Source organism: Hyaena hyaena, unplaced genomic scaffold, assembly GCF_003009895.1.
Source record: "Hyaena hyaena isolate Hyena2069 unplaced genomic scaffold, ASM300989v1 scaffold_366, whole genome shotgun sequence".
NCBI lineage: Eukaryota > Metazoa > Chordata > Mammalia > Carnivora > Hyaenidae > Hyaena > Hyaena hyaena.
This window is the reverse complement of record NW_024080999.1, coordinates 850,006-865,068: the sequence shown is the minus strand read 5'-3', so window position 1 is coordinate 865,068 and position 15,063 is coordinate 850,006. Positions and strand designations below refer to the sequence as shown.

The 15,063-nt window shown below is 43.5% G+C and overlaps 2 protein-coding genes across 8 annotated transcripts in view; one reads left to right on the top strand and one right to left on the bottom strand.

The window, feature by feature from the left end:
- CD96 (CD96 molecule) overlaps positions 1–15,063 on the bottom strand; it is a 113,016-nt gene that overhangs the window by 57,342 nt on the left and 40,611 nt on the right. For 6 of the 7 annotated variants that reach the window (XM_039250386.1, XM_039250381.1, XM_039250382.1 and 3 more), the window contains 2 exons: positions 13,664–13,871; positions 10,547–10,602 (listed from right to left, as the gene is read on the bottom strand). In XM_039250386.1, coding sequence (XP_039106317.1) covers positions 10,547–10,602; positions 13,664–13,871 — 264 coding nt within the window. Of the gene's footprint in view, positions 1–10,546; positions 10,603–13,663; positions 13,875–15,063 lie in introns of all 7 variants that reach the window. The other variant, XM_039250384.1, reaches the window with a different exon arrangement.
- ZBED2 (zinc finger BED-type containing 2) lies at positions 4,248–4,901 on the top strand. The gene has a single exon (XM_039250388.1). The coding sequence runs from the start codon at positions 4,248–4,250 to the stop codon at positions 4,899–4,901; it is 654 nt and encodes a 217-aa protein (XP_039106319.1).

The following is a 15,063-nucleotide window of genomic DNA, read 5'->3' as shown; positions in this document are numbered from 1 at the left end:
AGGGAGTGGAATGTAGTTGATGGCACAATTGAAAACTAAGTTGCCCCAGTTCCAGTACAAGATACTTTCTGGTAAAACACATTGTACTGAAATATGAAAGGAATAGAACAGGTAGCTTATAGATAGGGTTAGTTATGTTTTATGTCCAACACTGTATTGGCTTTTTGAAAGATGGTGGTTTAAAAAAAAAAAACCTGGAGAAAATATCCAAAAAGAATGATTGGATCTTGTTATCATTATTTTATCTGAGATACTATAAAATTGTATTTCAATATACGTTTAAACATGCCACTGCATAATTTTTTTTAATTATGCTTATTTACTTTGAGAGAGAGAGAAAGAGAGCGTGTGCATGTGAACAGAGGAAGGACAGAGAGAGAGAAGAGAGAGAGAAAATATCAGGCAAGCTTTGCACTATTAGCACAAAGCCCGACGTGGGGCTCATGATCCCATGAGATCATGACCTGAGCCAAAACCAAGAGTCAGATGCTTAACTGGCTGAGCCACCCTGGTGCCCTGACACTGTACAATTATAATCCCATGTATAGTTACTTGCTTTCTCATCAAGAGATGTATGTATTTCACAGACGAATGGCCATTGTTCTTAGTTCTCAAATATTGTCCACAACTGATGAGTTTACCAGGTAACTAGTAAAGAACAATGAACTATATGTAATACTTGGTGTGCCAATTTCTTCACAGACTAGTTATACTCAAAGAGTATGGTCCTGCACAGAGCTGAGAAACCAAGGTGAAGGATCCTAAAGTAGCATGTTTCTGGCAAGATCCTACTGAAGGGCAGTGTAGCATCCCTCCATACAGCACTACCAATAGCCTGAGGCAATCATAAATGACTCTCTGTGGAATCCAAAATGACAGACAGTGAACACTGTAGCTGCCAGCTTTTGTACTCATTCCACACTTGACAACGGGGACATGTGCATGCGGCAGGAACACAGACCCATGACATTATGTCGCTTTTGGTCCCGGAAAGCCAAAAGTAAAATCTAAAACATATTCTTATTTAGTGAAGGAAAGAAAACTCAATTTATTTAGTCCAATAAGATGCCAAAGATTGATGTTTATTTTCAAGTGGCCCACAAAGCGATGTAAGAGTTACAGGAAACAACATGTTAAGGAAAAAAAAAAGTTGTAAAGATTTTTATTAATGCCAGTACTTTCAACTACTCTCATGACTCCTTTTCTCCATGCTTGGTTAACCCACCATAAGACAATGGTATGGTAACATCAGGGACAAGTAGGGGTTCAGTCATCTTATAAAGTCAACCAATGCACTGAAGAAGTCTCTTTCAATTTAATAAAAATGTTAAAAAGCTCTAACTCTTGCGGATTCTCTGAACTCAGATTTTATGGAGTGATTCAGATTTCAAATACTCTATACCACCTCCAGACTGTGTTCCAAGATTTTATTTCAGAATGTGCTTGTTGTCCTGAGCTCCTCCCAGTCTCTCTGGAGTTGAAAAGCCACAGACTAAACTAGTTCAAACTGAAGTCAAACCTCTTATGAAACATCAAACTTATATGGTTTTGCTGTGTAAGCAGAAGCCGTCGCTGTTTGGGACCTTCCACGTGAATAAGAAGAGAAACATGTTACATTAAAAAAAAATGATGAAGAATATATGCACAAGAGTCTGTGCACACAGACTGTACATTCTTCTGCTGGGAAGTCAAAATCACTCACTCTCTTATTGTGTGGCTGTCGCGTCCATGAGGCAGGCCAAAGAATTGGTTTCTTCAACACGTTTTTCTAAGTACACGTGGAATATGTGAGCAATAGCACAAAGAATTATGTAAGAAGTGGCATAAAGTATGTGGATGGTTCTGTAGGAGAGCAGAGAAAGGTGAATTCTGGGAATAACTTAGAGAACAGAGTTATATTTTGTGGTCAGAGAAGGGATGGGTCTGGATTCCACAGGTGGTCTGTGGTGGAAAGTGGTGGGGAATTCACAAGCATTGATAGACCAGTTGGGTTCGTAGGCCTCCGTGTGAGTTGGGCACATTGTCCTGAGAGCAGAGGGAAGCCCGCAGAAGGTTGTAGCATGATGAGATTGGGGAATCCAAATCTGGCTGTAAGAATGACCATTTCGTTATTTCCACAGCGGAAATACTGAAATGCTGCCCATCTGTAAGTTAGCCCAGATTTAGTTTGCCTAAGTTTGGGCAGAACCTTTTCAAAAGGGTTTTTCATAGATTCATTTTTTAAAAATTAACTTTTTAGTTTTGAAAGAGAAATCGAGTTTTAAAAAAGTTCCCCTATTCGTTTACCAACTCTTCCTTTCTTTTTGGAGTTCTTTCCTCCCCTCAACCTTATTTCTTCATTTGAAATTTATCTTTCAGTCTCAGTATGTTTTCTACTCTGCCATTTCTCTTTTCTTCTATAAGTTGAGGATTTTTCCTCCACAGACACCCTCTTTAAATGTTGCTGTCTCCTCTTGGTAGGTTCTCCTTCCTAAATATACATATGTAAATATAGCATAGACGTAAATGTTAAAATCTGTGCTTAAGTTGTGACCATTTATTTCACTCCAACTGAGAAAAGAAGCCAATTGCATTTCAACTTTGCCAGTGCTAGTTACATAATATAATAAAAAGCAACCTCAAATTTGCTTCTCAACTTGTCATATTTGCTTCAACTTGGGAGGATTCCTTTCTCTTTCTCTTTCCTTTCGTGTGGCTTCTTTGGCCTCTCTACTGACTCTATTTACAACATCCAGAGTCTCCGAACCAAAACTTGAGACTCATGGTCTGACAAATGGACAAAATATTTGAAAGCACAGATGTTACTGGGGCATGTGGTTTCTCTGCTGAAACTTCACCCTTTCCCCTCTCGAAATACTTTCTTTGCTTCAGAGGCCAGATGATCTAGTTATCTGGAAACAGAACCAAGACTTGTAGGTGCTCGATTTATTGTCTCACTACATAACACTTGCCAGGAACATCCTTTTTCCGGGGTGGAGGGGGGTGCGGAGAAACGTTTGCATCTGTGTGTGGGCAGGCAGAGGCATGCCCGCCTGGAAAGGTGTCTTCCCTGGGAGTGGGAGGGAACAGAGCCTGCAGGTGCCCTCCTCCTGGGGGCAGAAGTCAGCTAGTAGCTACTCATAGCGAGTGGGAGCACTCACCCTGCACCGAAGCCATCAGAGACAAGCTCAGGGCCTTGCTTGCCTGTAAGTACCCACTTGTAGGGCTGTGGGGCCGGGGCGGGGGGGGGGGGGGCGCGGGTAGTGTTTACTGTTTGGGATTGGATTGCAAAGCTTGACGAGTAAAGCTCTCAATTGCTTAAGAAATGACTCCAAAAAGGAGGGAGAAATCAGGCTATTTTTAAAAGTGTAATTGTCCATTCATTTATTTAAATGAATAAGCCATACATGTGGAGTAAACTGCTGTCAGGGAGGTCTTATCAGCTATTGGCTTTGCAGGTGACGGTGCCCTGGGAGGCAGAGTATAAGCTACTTGCTGAGGACCGACGAGCAACAAGTCTGTTGAGATGTGCTCCATGTCTTTCTCCTCTGTGCCGCCCAGCTCCGCCTGCTGAAAACAGCTAAGCCTGCTGGAATTCTTGGAATTTCAGCCCCAGAAGGAACTCTCTAGGGGAAAACTGACCTCACACTGGGAACTTTATTACCCAGTGTCTGGACTGCTTTTTCCAACAGTTCTTAGGAAGTGTGAGTGTGTCTCACACCAGCATCTCTCTGTGCTTGCCTCTGCCTATACTGAGGAAGGCCAGTGAGGCCCCAACCCTGGGGTTCCTGAGCAGCCGGAGGGTTCAGAGTCTCCAAAACCCACATGTAGGCCTCCGGGAGCACAGAAACATTGGAAGCAGCCAGGAGGAGTATCAGGAGAAAACCTAACATTTTCAATATTCAGAAACACTTATGGTGGCGGTTGATACAGAGAACACTGAATTCACTGAAGGACTTTGCAATTTCTGGACTAATTTGTTTTGTCTTCCTGGTATACACACGGAGGGATCAGTACATATCTGGGGCCTGGAGGGAATGTACCTGGGGGCCTCAGAGGCCATTTTGTGGCTGTGGCTCTGACTCACCCTGACTCTCCCGTGAAGCAGAAAGGAGGAAATATCACACCACTCAGGTGTGGCCAGCCTCTGGCCATTGTTGTGAATCCCCGAGAGTTAACCGCAGTCCCTTCCCAATTACTCATTTTGCCTTAGCTGTGGTTCAGCTGAGACTTCGGGCTCAAGGAAAGCTGTTAAAAGGGGAGACAGGATGAGGCGGGAAGAGGAGGAAGAGGAGGGAGCCAGGATGAAGGCCAAAGGAGACCTGGAGATGAAGGAGGAAGAGGCAGGCAGTGAGAAGGGAGAGGCGGTCGGCTCTTTCGCGAGCGCCATGCCCGCCTCCATGCCTCACAACAAGGGGTGCCGGTTTTCTGAGGCTTGGGAGTATTTCCACCTGGCCCCTGTTCGTGCCGGCCACCACCCTAGCCAGTATGCCACTTGCCGCCTTTGTGGCAGGCAGGTGAGCCGCGGCCCAGGGGTTAACGTGGGCACCACAGCCTTGTGGAAGCATCTGAAGAGCATGCACAAAGAGGAGCTGGAGAAGACTGGCCACGGTCAGGCGGGGCAGCGCAAGGACTCCAGGTCTCAGGGCCCCCGGCTCCCCACGGGTATCGAGGGTGACTGGGCCCGACTCCTGGGGCAGCTGGGGACCCTGGCTTTGTGGGCCAGCCAAAGGGAAAAGGAGGTGCTGAGGAGGGAGAGGGCAGTGGAATGGCGGGAGAGGGCAGTGGAAAGGAGGGAGCGAGCCCTGGAGGAGGTGGAAAGGGCCATCCTGGAGATGAAGTGGAAGGCGAGGGCTGAGAAGGAAGCCTGTCGGAGGGAGCAGGAGCAGCTTGCAGCGGCCCATCCTCTCCATTTTGTTTAAATCAGCCTGCGAGGTCTCTATTCTGAAGACGCGGACTTCAGGCTCCCAGTAAAGAGCCACTTTAGCTCAATTATAAAGCATTTTGTTTTTCAGAGAAAGAGTACGTAGTAGGAGTTCATCTCAGCGGGTCTGAATTGACCAAATATTTACCGACAGGGCCCCTGCCACTGTCCTGATCAAAACTTCCAAATGTATTAACTGAAGAGCAATGTTGTTTTGCCACCATGGGTCTGTGAGTTTGGGTGCAGAAGGTACCATCCTGTCAGTGGCGATGAGTGAAACTAATGGGATTTATGCCCAGCACTTGGTGAGTGGAGCTGAGGGTTCTGGCAGTTGAGGCTGGTGGAGTAGCTGGAATGTGCCTATGGGACCAGCTCATTCTAAGAGACCCCGCCACGAGCAGAGACGAGGCTACCCAGGGCTTTGCACACAGACTGGTGATGATTCGAGAACTGGGTACAGGGCTTGTTCTGTGGGGCCTGGCTGTAGAAGGACAGAGAAGCTTGAGCCTGAGCTCTCGGGACCCATCCAAGGCAGGTCTTTTCTCCAATTGGTGCTGTGCTGTGTCGTCTGCTTACATTAAAGCTGTGTCACCAGCAGAAACTGTCTGAATCCTGTCTTTTCAACAAACTAACACACACGTAATTCATGTACACTCAGCACAGAGAGAATTAAAGACTTTTCAGGTCACTCGAAAGAAACATTAAGAAGAGAGGATGTAAAAACGTATTCGTAAATATTTAAAATATAATCTAATTTCATATTAAGGTCTCTTAGAGGAAATTCATGAAGAAGAGAGGAGAGAAACTCAGAAAGGAAAAGAGAACGGTGGAGAGAAGCAGTGAGTAAGGAGAAATAAAAAACAGAGGCAGAAGACCAAAAAAGAAAGAAAAAGGGATAGAGAAGTCTGAACATAGCAGAGGAGAGACAGATCCCTCCCCAGAAAATTCACCATGGAAACATGAGAGACCATGCCTGTCTGGGAGACTGACGGGCAGAGAACATTTTCTGAGGCTCTGAGGTCAATTTTAATGAATTAAATTGCTTTTGTTTTGTCCCCACAGACCACTCATTCATCTGAACAGTAGGTTTTGGATTTTACTCCTGCCTTTGAGAGGCTGGCTACGTGCCGATTGTTCCCTGACTTAAAAAAAAAAAAAAAAAAGCTATTCATTTTTAGGGTGCCTGGGTGGCTCAGTCAGTTAGGACTCCAATTTCAGGTCAGGTCATGATCTCACCATTCATGAGTTTGAGTCCTGCGTTGGGCTCTGTGCTGACAGCTTGGAGCCTAGAGGCTGCTTCACATTCTGTGCCATTCTCTCTCTGCCTCTCCCCTACTTGTGTGCTGTCTCTTTCTCCCTCCCTCCCTTTCTCGCTCTCTCAAAAATAAATAAATAAGCATTAAAAATATTTTAAAAATTAAAAAATGTTCATTTTTAAATACTTAGAGATGCTTTGAAACAAAGGGAACCTACGAGTCCAAAACGAAGGAACAGTGTCCTAGGCTATTGAAGGTATGCCTAATATGGTTACTTAAGAATAGATTAAACCAAAGTGGCAATGATTGTGGCCTCTGGGTTAGAGCTGACTTTTAGTTTGGATGATTCCTCTAGAACCTTTATCTATCTATCTATCTATGTATCTATCTATCTATCATCTATTTATTACTGGGTTGGGGGTGGAGTGAGGGGTGGTGGGAGCTGAGGAGATGAGGGCTAATAAAGACAGTTTCTCATTATCTTGTAAATAGGTCCAAGCACTTCATGGGCACCAGCCTCCCAGAAAGTGGACAAGATCCTGGTATCGTAATGACATCTTGTTTCCCTCCGGCTTCACCTGTGTGGCTCCCTCTTACTGCTTATTCTTAGACTTTCGGCAGCTCTAACAGCCAGATCTGTCTTCCGTGCGGGCTGTTTGTGGATTAAGCACAAGTCCAAACACAAGCTTGTGAAAAGCCTAGACTGTACTGCAGGCTTGTAATCCACCCCCCACCCCCCACTTTTTTTCTATAAACTTGCCTGATAGTAAAGATTTCACTTCCCATGTGGTTTCCCAAAGCATTGTGGTGCCATTTTTAGGGCCCTCTCCAGATGAGGTAAAAACTTAGGGGACTCTCAACACTGTAAATGATGATGGCCACTGGGAGTCCCATGACTGAACCCTGGGAATTAGAGCCTATTATTCCATAAGATGCCAGGAAGGAAGGAAGGAAGGAAGGAAGGAAGGAAGGAAGGAAGGAAGGAAGGAAGGAAGGAAGGAAGGAGAGAGAGAGAGAGAAGGAAAGAAGGAAGGAAAGAAAGAAAGGAGGGGAGGAGGTGGGAGGGAAGGAGGGAGTGGAAGAAGCTCTGATACCTAATCTTAAACACACATATGCCCAAACATTTGAAATGAAGCTTAAGAAGGTCAAAGAACCCACAGATTCAGGCTTTGCAAAACCACAATTAAATAAGCAGCAACAATCAAAATCTGCAAACAGACACCAGAGCCATCCTATAGAATGGTAATGTGTGTTTTTAGATTATGGGTCTGTTTTACATGGCTCTTATGATTTTAGCTTCTCTTCCTCTGCAGGCATTTTAACCCCAGTTACTTTTGTTTCCTATGTTTCATGTTGGGTCGTTCTCTTTATATATTTTTTTTTTGTCAAACATAATAAAGGTAGAGAGTGATGAGATCAAGACCCATGGAGAAGATGGGGTTAAAGCCGAAAGCCTGGGCATAAAAGAGAGACATATTAGCTCGTGGAAAGACGAAACTGTTGAATAAACTCTGGAGTTTTCATACATCTCTCTTGTGCCTTCTTTTGCTACATCATCAGAGCAGGTTATGCAGGGCCAGGGTGTCAGAGCTCTTTGGGCCAGCATCTTGTGTTTGAATACAGTGTCTGCTATAAGAAGGGACCCTGAGGTTTCAGTTAAAGATTCCTCTTCCATCTCAGCTGAGGGGGTGAGGCTGCATGCCAGGCTGGAGCCCGGGTGGAGACTTGCCCCCAGAATGCACAAGAATAGGATATCCAGAGGTGTAACACTCTCTTTGTACATCCCTGGCATGTCTAAACCCAAGACGTATCATGGTTAGAATAATTTGGGGGCTTTTCTGTTTTTCAGGAAAACCAAATTAACCATAAACTTCATTGCTCTAGTAATGCTGGAAAACAGAACTCATAACGGACAAAATCCCTGTTGCTTTAACACCAAGGGCTGCTGGTAGAGTGAATATGTAGTGCATAGTAGGCATCAATAAGTGCATTTTGAACTAGTTAATCTCTAAGAAATGGAGGGGAGGGCTGTGAATTACCATCGCCAATACTTATGGTTGCCAGATGGTAGATGCTTGACACATGTTCTCTTATTTGATCTTTATATCACTCTTGAGAGGTTGGGATCATTGTCTCTGTTCACTGATGAGGAAGCTAAGGAATTGAGGTTCCAGAGGTCAGAGTTAATAAATGATAGAGGAGAAATCAGACCCAGGTCTATCAGACTCCACAATCTATGTTCTGTTTTTTCATTATCCCACACTGTCTCCCAAAATCAATCACATAGGAGACTTATGAATATATATTCAGATAAAAAAAAAATGGGTGAAAGGGAGCAGCCGAATGATAGATAATGGGGAGGAAAGAAATATTCCTGAGACATCTATTACGTGCAATGTACTCCATTACTATGCATAAATTTAATTCACCTAAGAGTCCCCTGAAATATTAATGCTGATCCCAGTTTTAGATGACTTAGTTGAGACTCGTGGAAGTTAACTATTGGATGAAGATATGTAGCCAGTAAATGGTCAAATAGGATTTGATATAGTTCTCTCTGCTTCTGAACCATGGTCTGCTTTCATTATATCATCCTACCTGGTTATAGGCATGCTAAATTCTCATCCCAGCTCTTCCCTTTATTAGTGACTCAGCCAGCTGTGTAGACTGTTCAGGCCACCATTTCTCATCCGTAAAATGATGGATGCCCCACCTAGTTCAGAGGCTCACTGAGAGCATCACTCAATAAAAGCATGTGGAAGGACTTTGAAGAGTTAAGAAGCTATTAAAAATACAATGGAGACTCTGAGAATATTAGAGTACAAAATTACTAATGTTTGGCAGAATCTTAAAAGATCAACAGACAAGCCATGTCCTGTCGCTGGTTATGTAGAGTTGGTGAGAGATTATTCACTAATTCCCCAGGAAGGAAGGTTCTCTGACTGTCCTAGTCAGCACCTAGCTGAGCATGAGTACAGAAAAAATTTGATAACATGTATGAGAAAGTCTTTTTTTTTTTTAACTGGAATTCTTGGATCTAGTCTTATGGTTTTGTATCTTGATTGAGTCCTTATTACCTGCAAACACTGGCATAAAGAACCTATAGGAAATCCTTATAAGAAATAAAAATACCTACCCAACATTGTGCCATTAGGTTGTTAGTTTTATTTAAATGATTGAAACGAAGTCCGCTAATAAAATTGGAATTAATTGTGGAAGAACAAAAACATTTAAATCTTTGTTCATATACTTGGGACTATAACAGCAATTATCTAAGAGACTATTATACAAAATCAACAAAAGGCACAAATATATGCCCATCTAAAACCATCCCACAGAGTCTGAGCTATGATTTGCATATAGCTGTCAAATTAAATGACTTGTATTCAGCAGGATCAGAAATCATAAGTTATTCAGTGTTCTCAACACTAGAAGAAATTAGAACATGAGTATAATTTTCTCTCATCTCATGTAGCAGAAAATGTTTGCGAGTTCATGAGAAAATTTGTTTTATTTGGGATTTCAAGAAGCTTGAATTAGATCAAAATGCCCCAAGACAACTGATTAACACGCATAGTAGTCATAAAAATAAAACAGCAGTAATAATGTTTACTGAGCACCTAATATATGCCATATAGCATCCTAAGAGCTTTTCATACATTATTTCACTTAGTCCCTAAGAACAACAACAATATGCAGATGTTCTTCTTATCCTCTTCATATAGCTAGAAACAACTAATGACAAAGATGTGAACTAATTTGCACATCCAACAAGAAGAGTTGGCAAGGTCACAGCCAACAAGAAGAGATGGCAAGTGAGTCCAGATCCCAGTGACTCAAGTCTGGGAATGACCTACACGAAACTGAAGTCAAACAGCCCTACTCTATTTTCCTTTTTTACCTGCCTTTTCTCCTACTGACTACGAAACAGACGGGGTTCTGAAGGAGGACAGAAGGGCACCTTTCCTGTTGTTATTTCAAAATAAAGACTATAGGGAGGGCTGGCACAGGAAATGGATTAGAAGGAATTAAATGCAGCTGAACAAAAGCCTCATTCTAACACAAGGATTCACACTGCTTTCTGTCCTACTTTCCGTCACTATCTTCTCCAATTTTCATTAAGGAGGAGTGTGAACTATTGAGATGATTTTTCCAGAAAATTTAAGGACTAAGGATTACAGATCACATGTTCTGAGAGCCCTAAGTCAGAAAGCAAGGATTCCCATTTGGCTTCTAGAATCAACTCAGGTTCTCTTCTTCCTCACTAGCAATTAGTTGGCTGAAGCCAAGGAATAAGGTCCTTTGAGAAGATATTCTGACAATGATGTAACTAAACACACCTTGGCGTATGATACCGTAGATTTTCAAAGGCTTTAATGTGACTCACCTCTCCCAAGACATCCGTAGAGTTATTTTCCATAATCATGGGGATTTCTGGCTTGGCTTAAAGGCAAATAAAACACAGTTAGTGGCACTGAATGCTGTCTTACCTGGCCGTGTGTGTGTGTGTGTGTGTGTGCGTGTGTGTGTGTGTGTAAGATTCATCATTCATTAAATATTTATTAAACATTCACTGTGTGCCCAGCTGTATGCTAAATGCCTACAAAATAAAGTTGGACAAATCAACTTTACTGTCCTTAAGAAATTTACATTTTCATGGAAAATACAGAATATCAGAGGATATTTCAGTGATTTTGATGTCCTGTGGGACCGTAAGTGCCTTGAAGCCTGACTATTTTCATTCATCTCTCCATTTCTAGCACTTACCAGTGCCCAGCACAAAGTAGATGTTGAGTCCATTATGTTGAACTGAAGTGGCTTCAAGTCAGTGCTTGAGTGCAGCAAAGCTGTGTGTGAGCCAGCCTGTCACAGGCTGTCCGTGTCGACTACATCTAGAGGCATTTGTCTCTACCTGCTGAAGGCCTTTCGTTGGGCATACCAATGACTTTCTCCTAAGGATTTATTGGGCTGCTGGGGGCACACTCAGTCCACAAGTAGGGCACATGGGAAGTCTAGTGAGCTAATGGCTATAACAGATGGCGAGTTGGTGGAGAGTACCCCAACTTCCTTGCCTTCGTTTGGGAGACCTCTGATGTTTGTTCTCCCAGAGCTCCCCGGTGGGAATAAGCTCTTAAGTCCACACTGGTAACTGGCATGATCGTGTATATTTCATTATCTTCCTTCCCTTCCTCGGCTTTCTGACTCCTCTTCTGATGTTTCCCCCAGTAAATTCCCTCAATAAATGCTTCTCGAATAAATTATTATTACTCAAATCCTTGTCTCAGTGTTTTATTTTGGGGAACCCAAACCAAGATAGACCCTGAAACACTAACGGGAGGAGGGGATTCTGACCATTCTGCCCTCATATTAGCAACAGATAATATTGGAATGAAGGACCTGAAAGAAAGAACAGTTACTGGAAGTTGCAGGGGTGCTAGAGAGACATTCTTTTTGAGGCTCAGGACAATCAGGTGTAGGGGTTACAAAAGGGCAGGAGTGAACTTGTGATGGCAGGTGACGCCCTGCTCAGGAAAGGAAAGTCCAGAAGATTAGTGAGAGGAGGGCAAGAAGTAGCAAAGGAGCTGGAGAAACTTCTGGTCCCTGGACTGTCAGAGATGGAGGCGTTGTTCAGGGAGTAGAAATAAACTGGATTTGGGGCATCCATGCTGCAGTGGGTCTGTGCTACACTTGGGTATTTATTCTGAAGTTTCAAGTTTTTATTTTTGGTTTGTTCTATTTGAGATATCACCGAGGAATGCTGAGTGGTTTCTGAACAATCCATTATTATACGTCCATTCCAGGGCCACTAGGATATACACTCGGTGGCATACACAAAGCATCTAAGGACTAGATGAGACAGGCCAGGCACAGCCTGGCTGGCCCATTTGCTATAAAAGGGAAAGCCAGGAAGCAGGGAAAATCTAATGAACAAGCAGACGGAATCTCATATTTTTAAGCATCCACTGAAAGGAGATCAGAGAAGAAACAGAGAAGTAGAGACAGAGAGATGTAGACACAGGCAGGGTGATAAGAGTGAGATGTGAAAGAGCAAAAAGTATTCAGGACTAAGACAGAGGTCTCTGCCACAGAGAAACAGAGGGTGTGGCTTAAGTGTTGACAAGGCAGTTGGATCAAGTTGGGGTGCAATGACCCTTGGTCAAATGGGACATAGTTTGCCCAGCTTAGAATTGACATTTCTCTCCACATCCTGGAGAGCTGCCTTCATTGATTTGCTGAAAGTCAGGCTGGATGAGTCAGTTTCATGTTTGTTCGAAGACAGTCACACCCCAGTGACTGAGCCGACAGTGATATCGATGAAAGAAATGAACAGTCTTTCCCACCTCTTCACAGAGCACTGTTCAGGCTCCGTAAGCAACCTGATCATTAGGGGTGATCAATGACCTCTTAGCCCATCCCCGGAAAGTGGTGGAAGGAGGGGGAGGGAAAGAAGGGGAGCCAGAGAGAGAGAGAGAGAGAGAGAGAGAGACATAGGAAGAGCTGCAAGCAAGAGACTTAACAACTACAAACATCTTGGCTGTAGCTGCCTCCATCCTTATGAACTACAGGGTTAGTAATTCCCTCAAAATCCTGAATTCTCCGATCTTTCTTAATAATGCAGTAAGATTCCAAGTAAAAACAAACATTATTATTGTCCAGCCATTCAGAAAACTGAAGGAAAACCTAGCAGCTCGTGCCCTCAGATTTTGTGAAGTTATTTTCTCTCCATTTCCCTCATTTGCAAAAACAATTAATCCCTCATCCACATCACTGCTTTTCTCTTTGTCTTCATTTAAAAACGCCTTTGTAAAAAAAAAAAAAATCACAGTTCTTAGGGATAAAGATGAGAACGATCCAAAGTCACGGGTTTGGGTTTTGTATTTATTAATACTGCCTTGCATCACTGAGCAAAACAGAATTTTCACATTTCCCCCAGATTTGTTCCCCGCAGAGCCTGTGAGATTTGAGTGGGCTGCGGTGGATATTTCCACTCGGCTCCACACTTCAGTGATTGCAGGGACAGAGGGCCAACCCGCAGGTTCCTTTGCTGAGGAGCTGGCCCTGCTGGGGGTGAGGAGACTCCTGCAGTTTCTTTGAAGCTGTGTTTATCATTTTCCTTTTCTCACACTGTCCCTATTCCGCCTTACTCCAGCAAGCAACCGAGACAAGTAGACAACTCAGTAATTAAATTTTGGCAGTTATAATTAAAGAGATTTCCAGCATTCTCAGGAAACATTAAAGTTGTAAATAAGGGGTAGTCACCAGGAAACTGGCCAATCTGTGGCTTTCAGTGTGATTTTATTTTATTAGCTCAATCATCATTCTTGAACTCCTTACCCTTATCCTCCTGCGTAACGTGAATGCCAATATCAAGGGCAACAGAGCTCTAGAAGAGCTGTCCTGTGGGGCTGCTCTCCAGAGAGCGGGCACTTTCTCTCCAGGGGAGAGCAAGGCAGGAGAAATGGACAGAAGGATGGCAGCGAGTCCAGAGAACAGAAGCTCTTACCAAAAACCTTGACTGTGGTGGAGCTCTTCAAGATTTTGCCAGGTCTGACCATAACGTGGCAGGTGAACTTCCGGCCATCATCGTGGATTTGGACTGGAGAGAGGTTGAGTTTATAGCCTGTATCTAGCTGGGCTCTGTCTTTAAATGGTGTGGAATTGCTGATGGAGTGACCTTGGGTGATACCTGCTTCCTGAGTTCCGTTATCTTCCTGCTGAAAGAAATAGTTACCAGTTACTGAGCATTCAATCATGTCAGTTCTAGACTAGCTGCTCACATGCATTATTTTATTTATATCTTGTAAAACATAGAGGTGATGGATGAATAATTGAAATTAAGAGATATTTGGTATGTTACTAGAGAAAAGATCATTACACTGGACTTTCAGTGACTATAGTCACCCTCTCCTAACATGAATGGAAACTTGATGTTCTTCTGACTAGAACTTCCCCTTCATAACTTTCCACAAGGTGCATATCAGCAGTGGGATTTGGAGGGCACAGCACTGGGGGCTAATGAAAGATCATAATTCTTATTTCAAGTTTAAGAATTAAAAATTTTTTTTAAATGTTTATTTTATTTTTGAGAGAGAGAGAGACAGAGCACGAGTCGGGATGAGGCAGAGAGAGAGACACACACAGAGAATCTGAAACAGGCTCTGAGCTGTCAGCACAAAGCCCGATGCAGGGCTGGAACTCACTAACTGTGAGCTCTTGACCTGAGCTGAATTTGGATGCCTAACCGACTGAGCCACCCAGGTGCCCCAAGAATCATTTTTTTCTAAAGTTTACTTATTTTGAGAGAAAGAGCACACAAGTGGGAGAGGAAGAGAGAAAGAGAGAGAGAGAGAGAGGAAGAGAGAGAATCTCAAGCAGGCTCTGCACTGCTAGCAGAGTCCAACGTGGGGTTGGAACCGTGAATTGTGAGATCACAACCTGAGCCAAACTGGAGAGCCAGACGCTTAACTGACTGAACCACCCAGGTGCCCCAAAGTTCAAGAATTTGAATGCTAAGATGTGCCGTATCCGTTTTGCTTATTAAATCTTCAGCTGGACCAGATGATTAACCGTTGTTTTCCCTTCCACCTTCCTTTAGAAAAGGTCTCACTTTAGCTCCCTGGAGCCTAGTCCTGGGGCCAGGACTAGGAAGACGTAAAGAGGCTCTTATAGCATAAAATTGAAGGAAGCACTCACTCTCAGGGCCTTATCAGTGCAGGGTGGGTATCTGAGAGTCAGTGCCTCCTTGAATTTTGTACCCTAGGCACTTTCTTGCCTCCTTACCTCCTACTAGTCATGGTCCTTGCCCTTCTGTTTTTATTTCTATGCGACCTTCAAAGAGGACACATAAAGAGTAGATTGCAAATGTTGATTGGAATTCCACCAATCAGAGTTTATCTGAAGCAC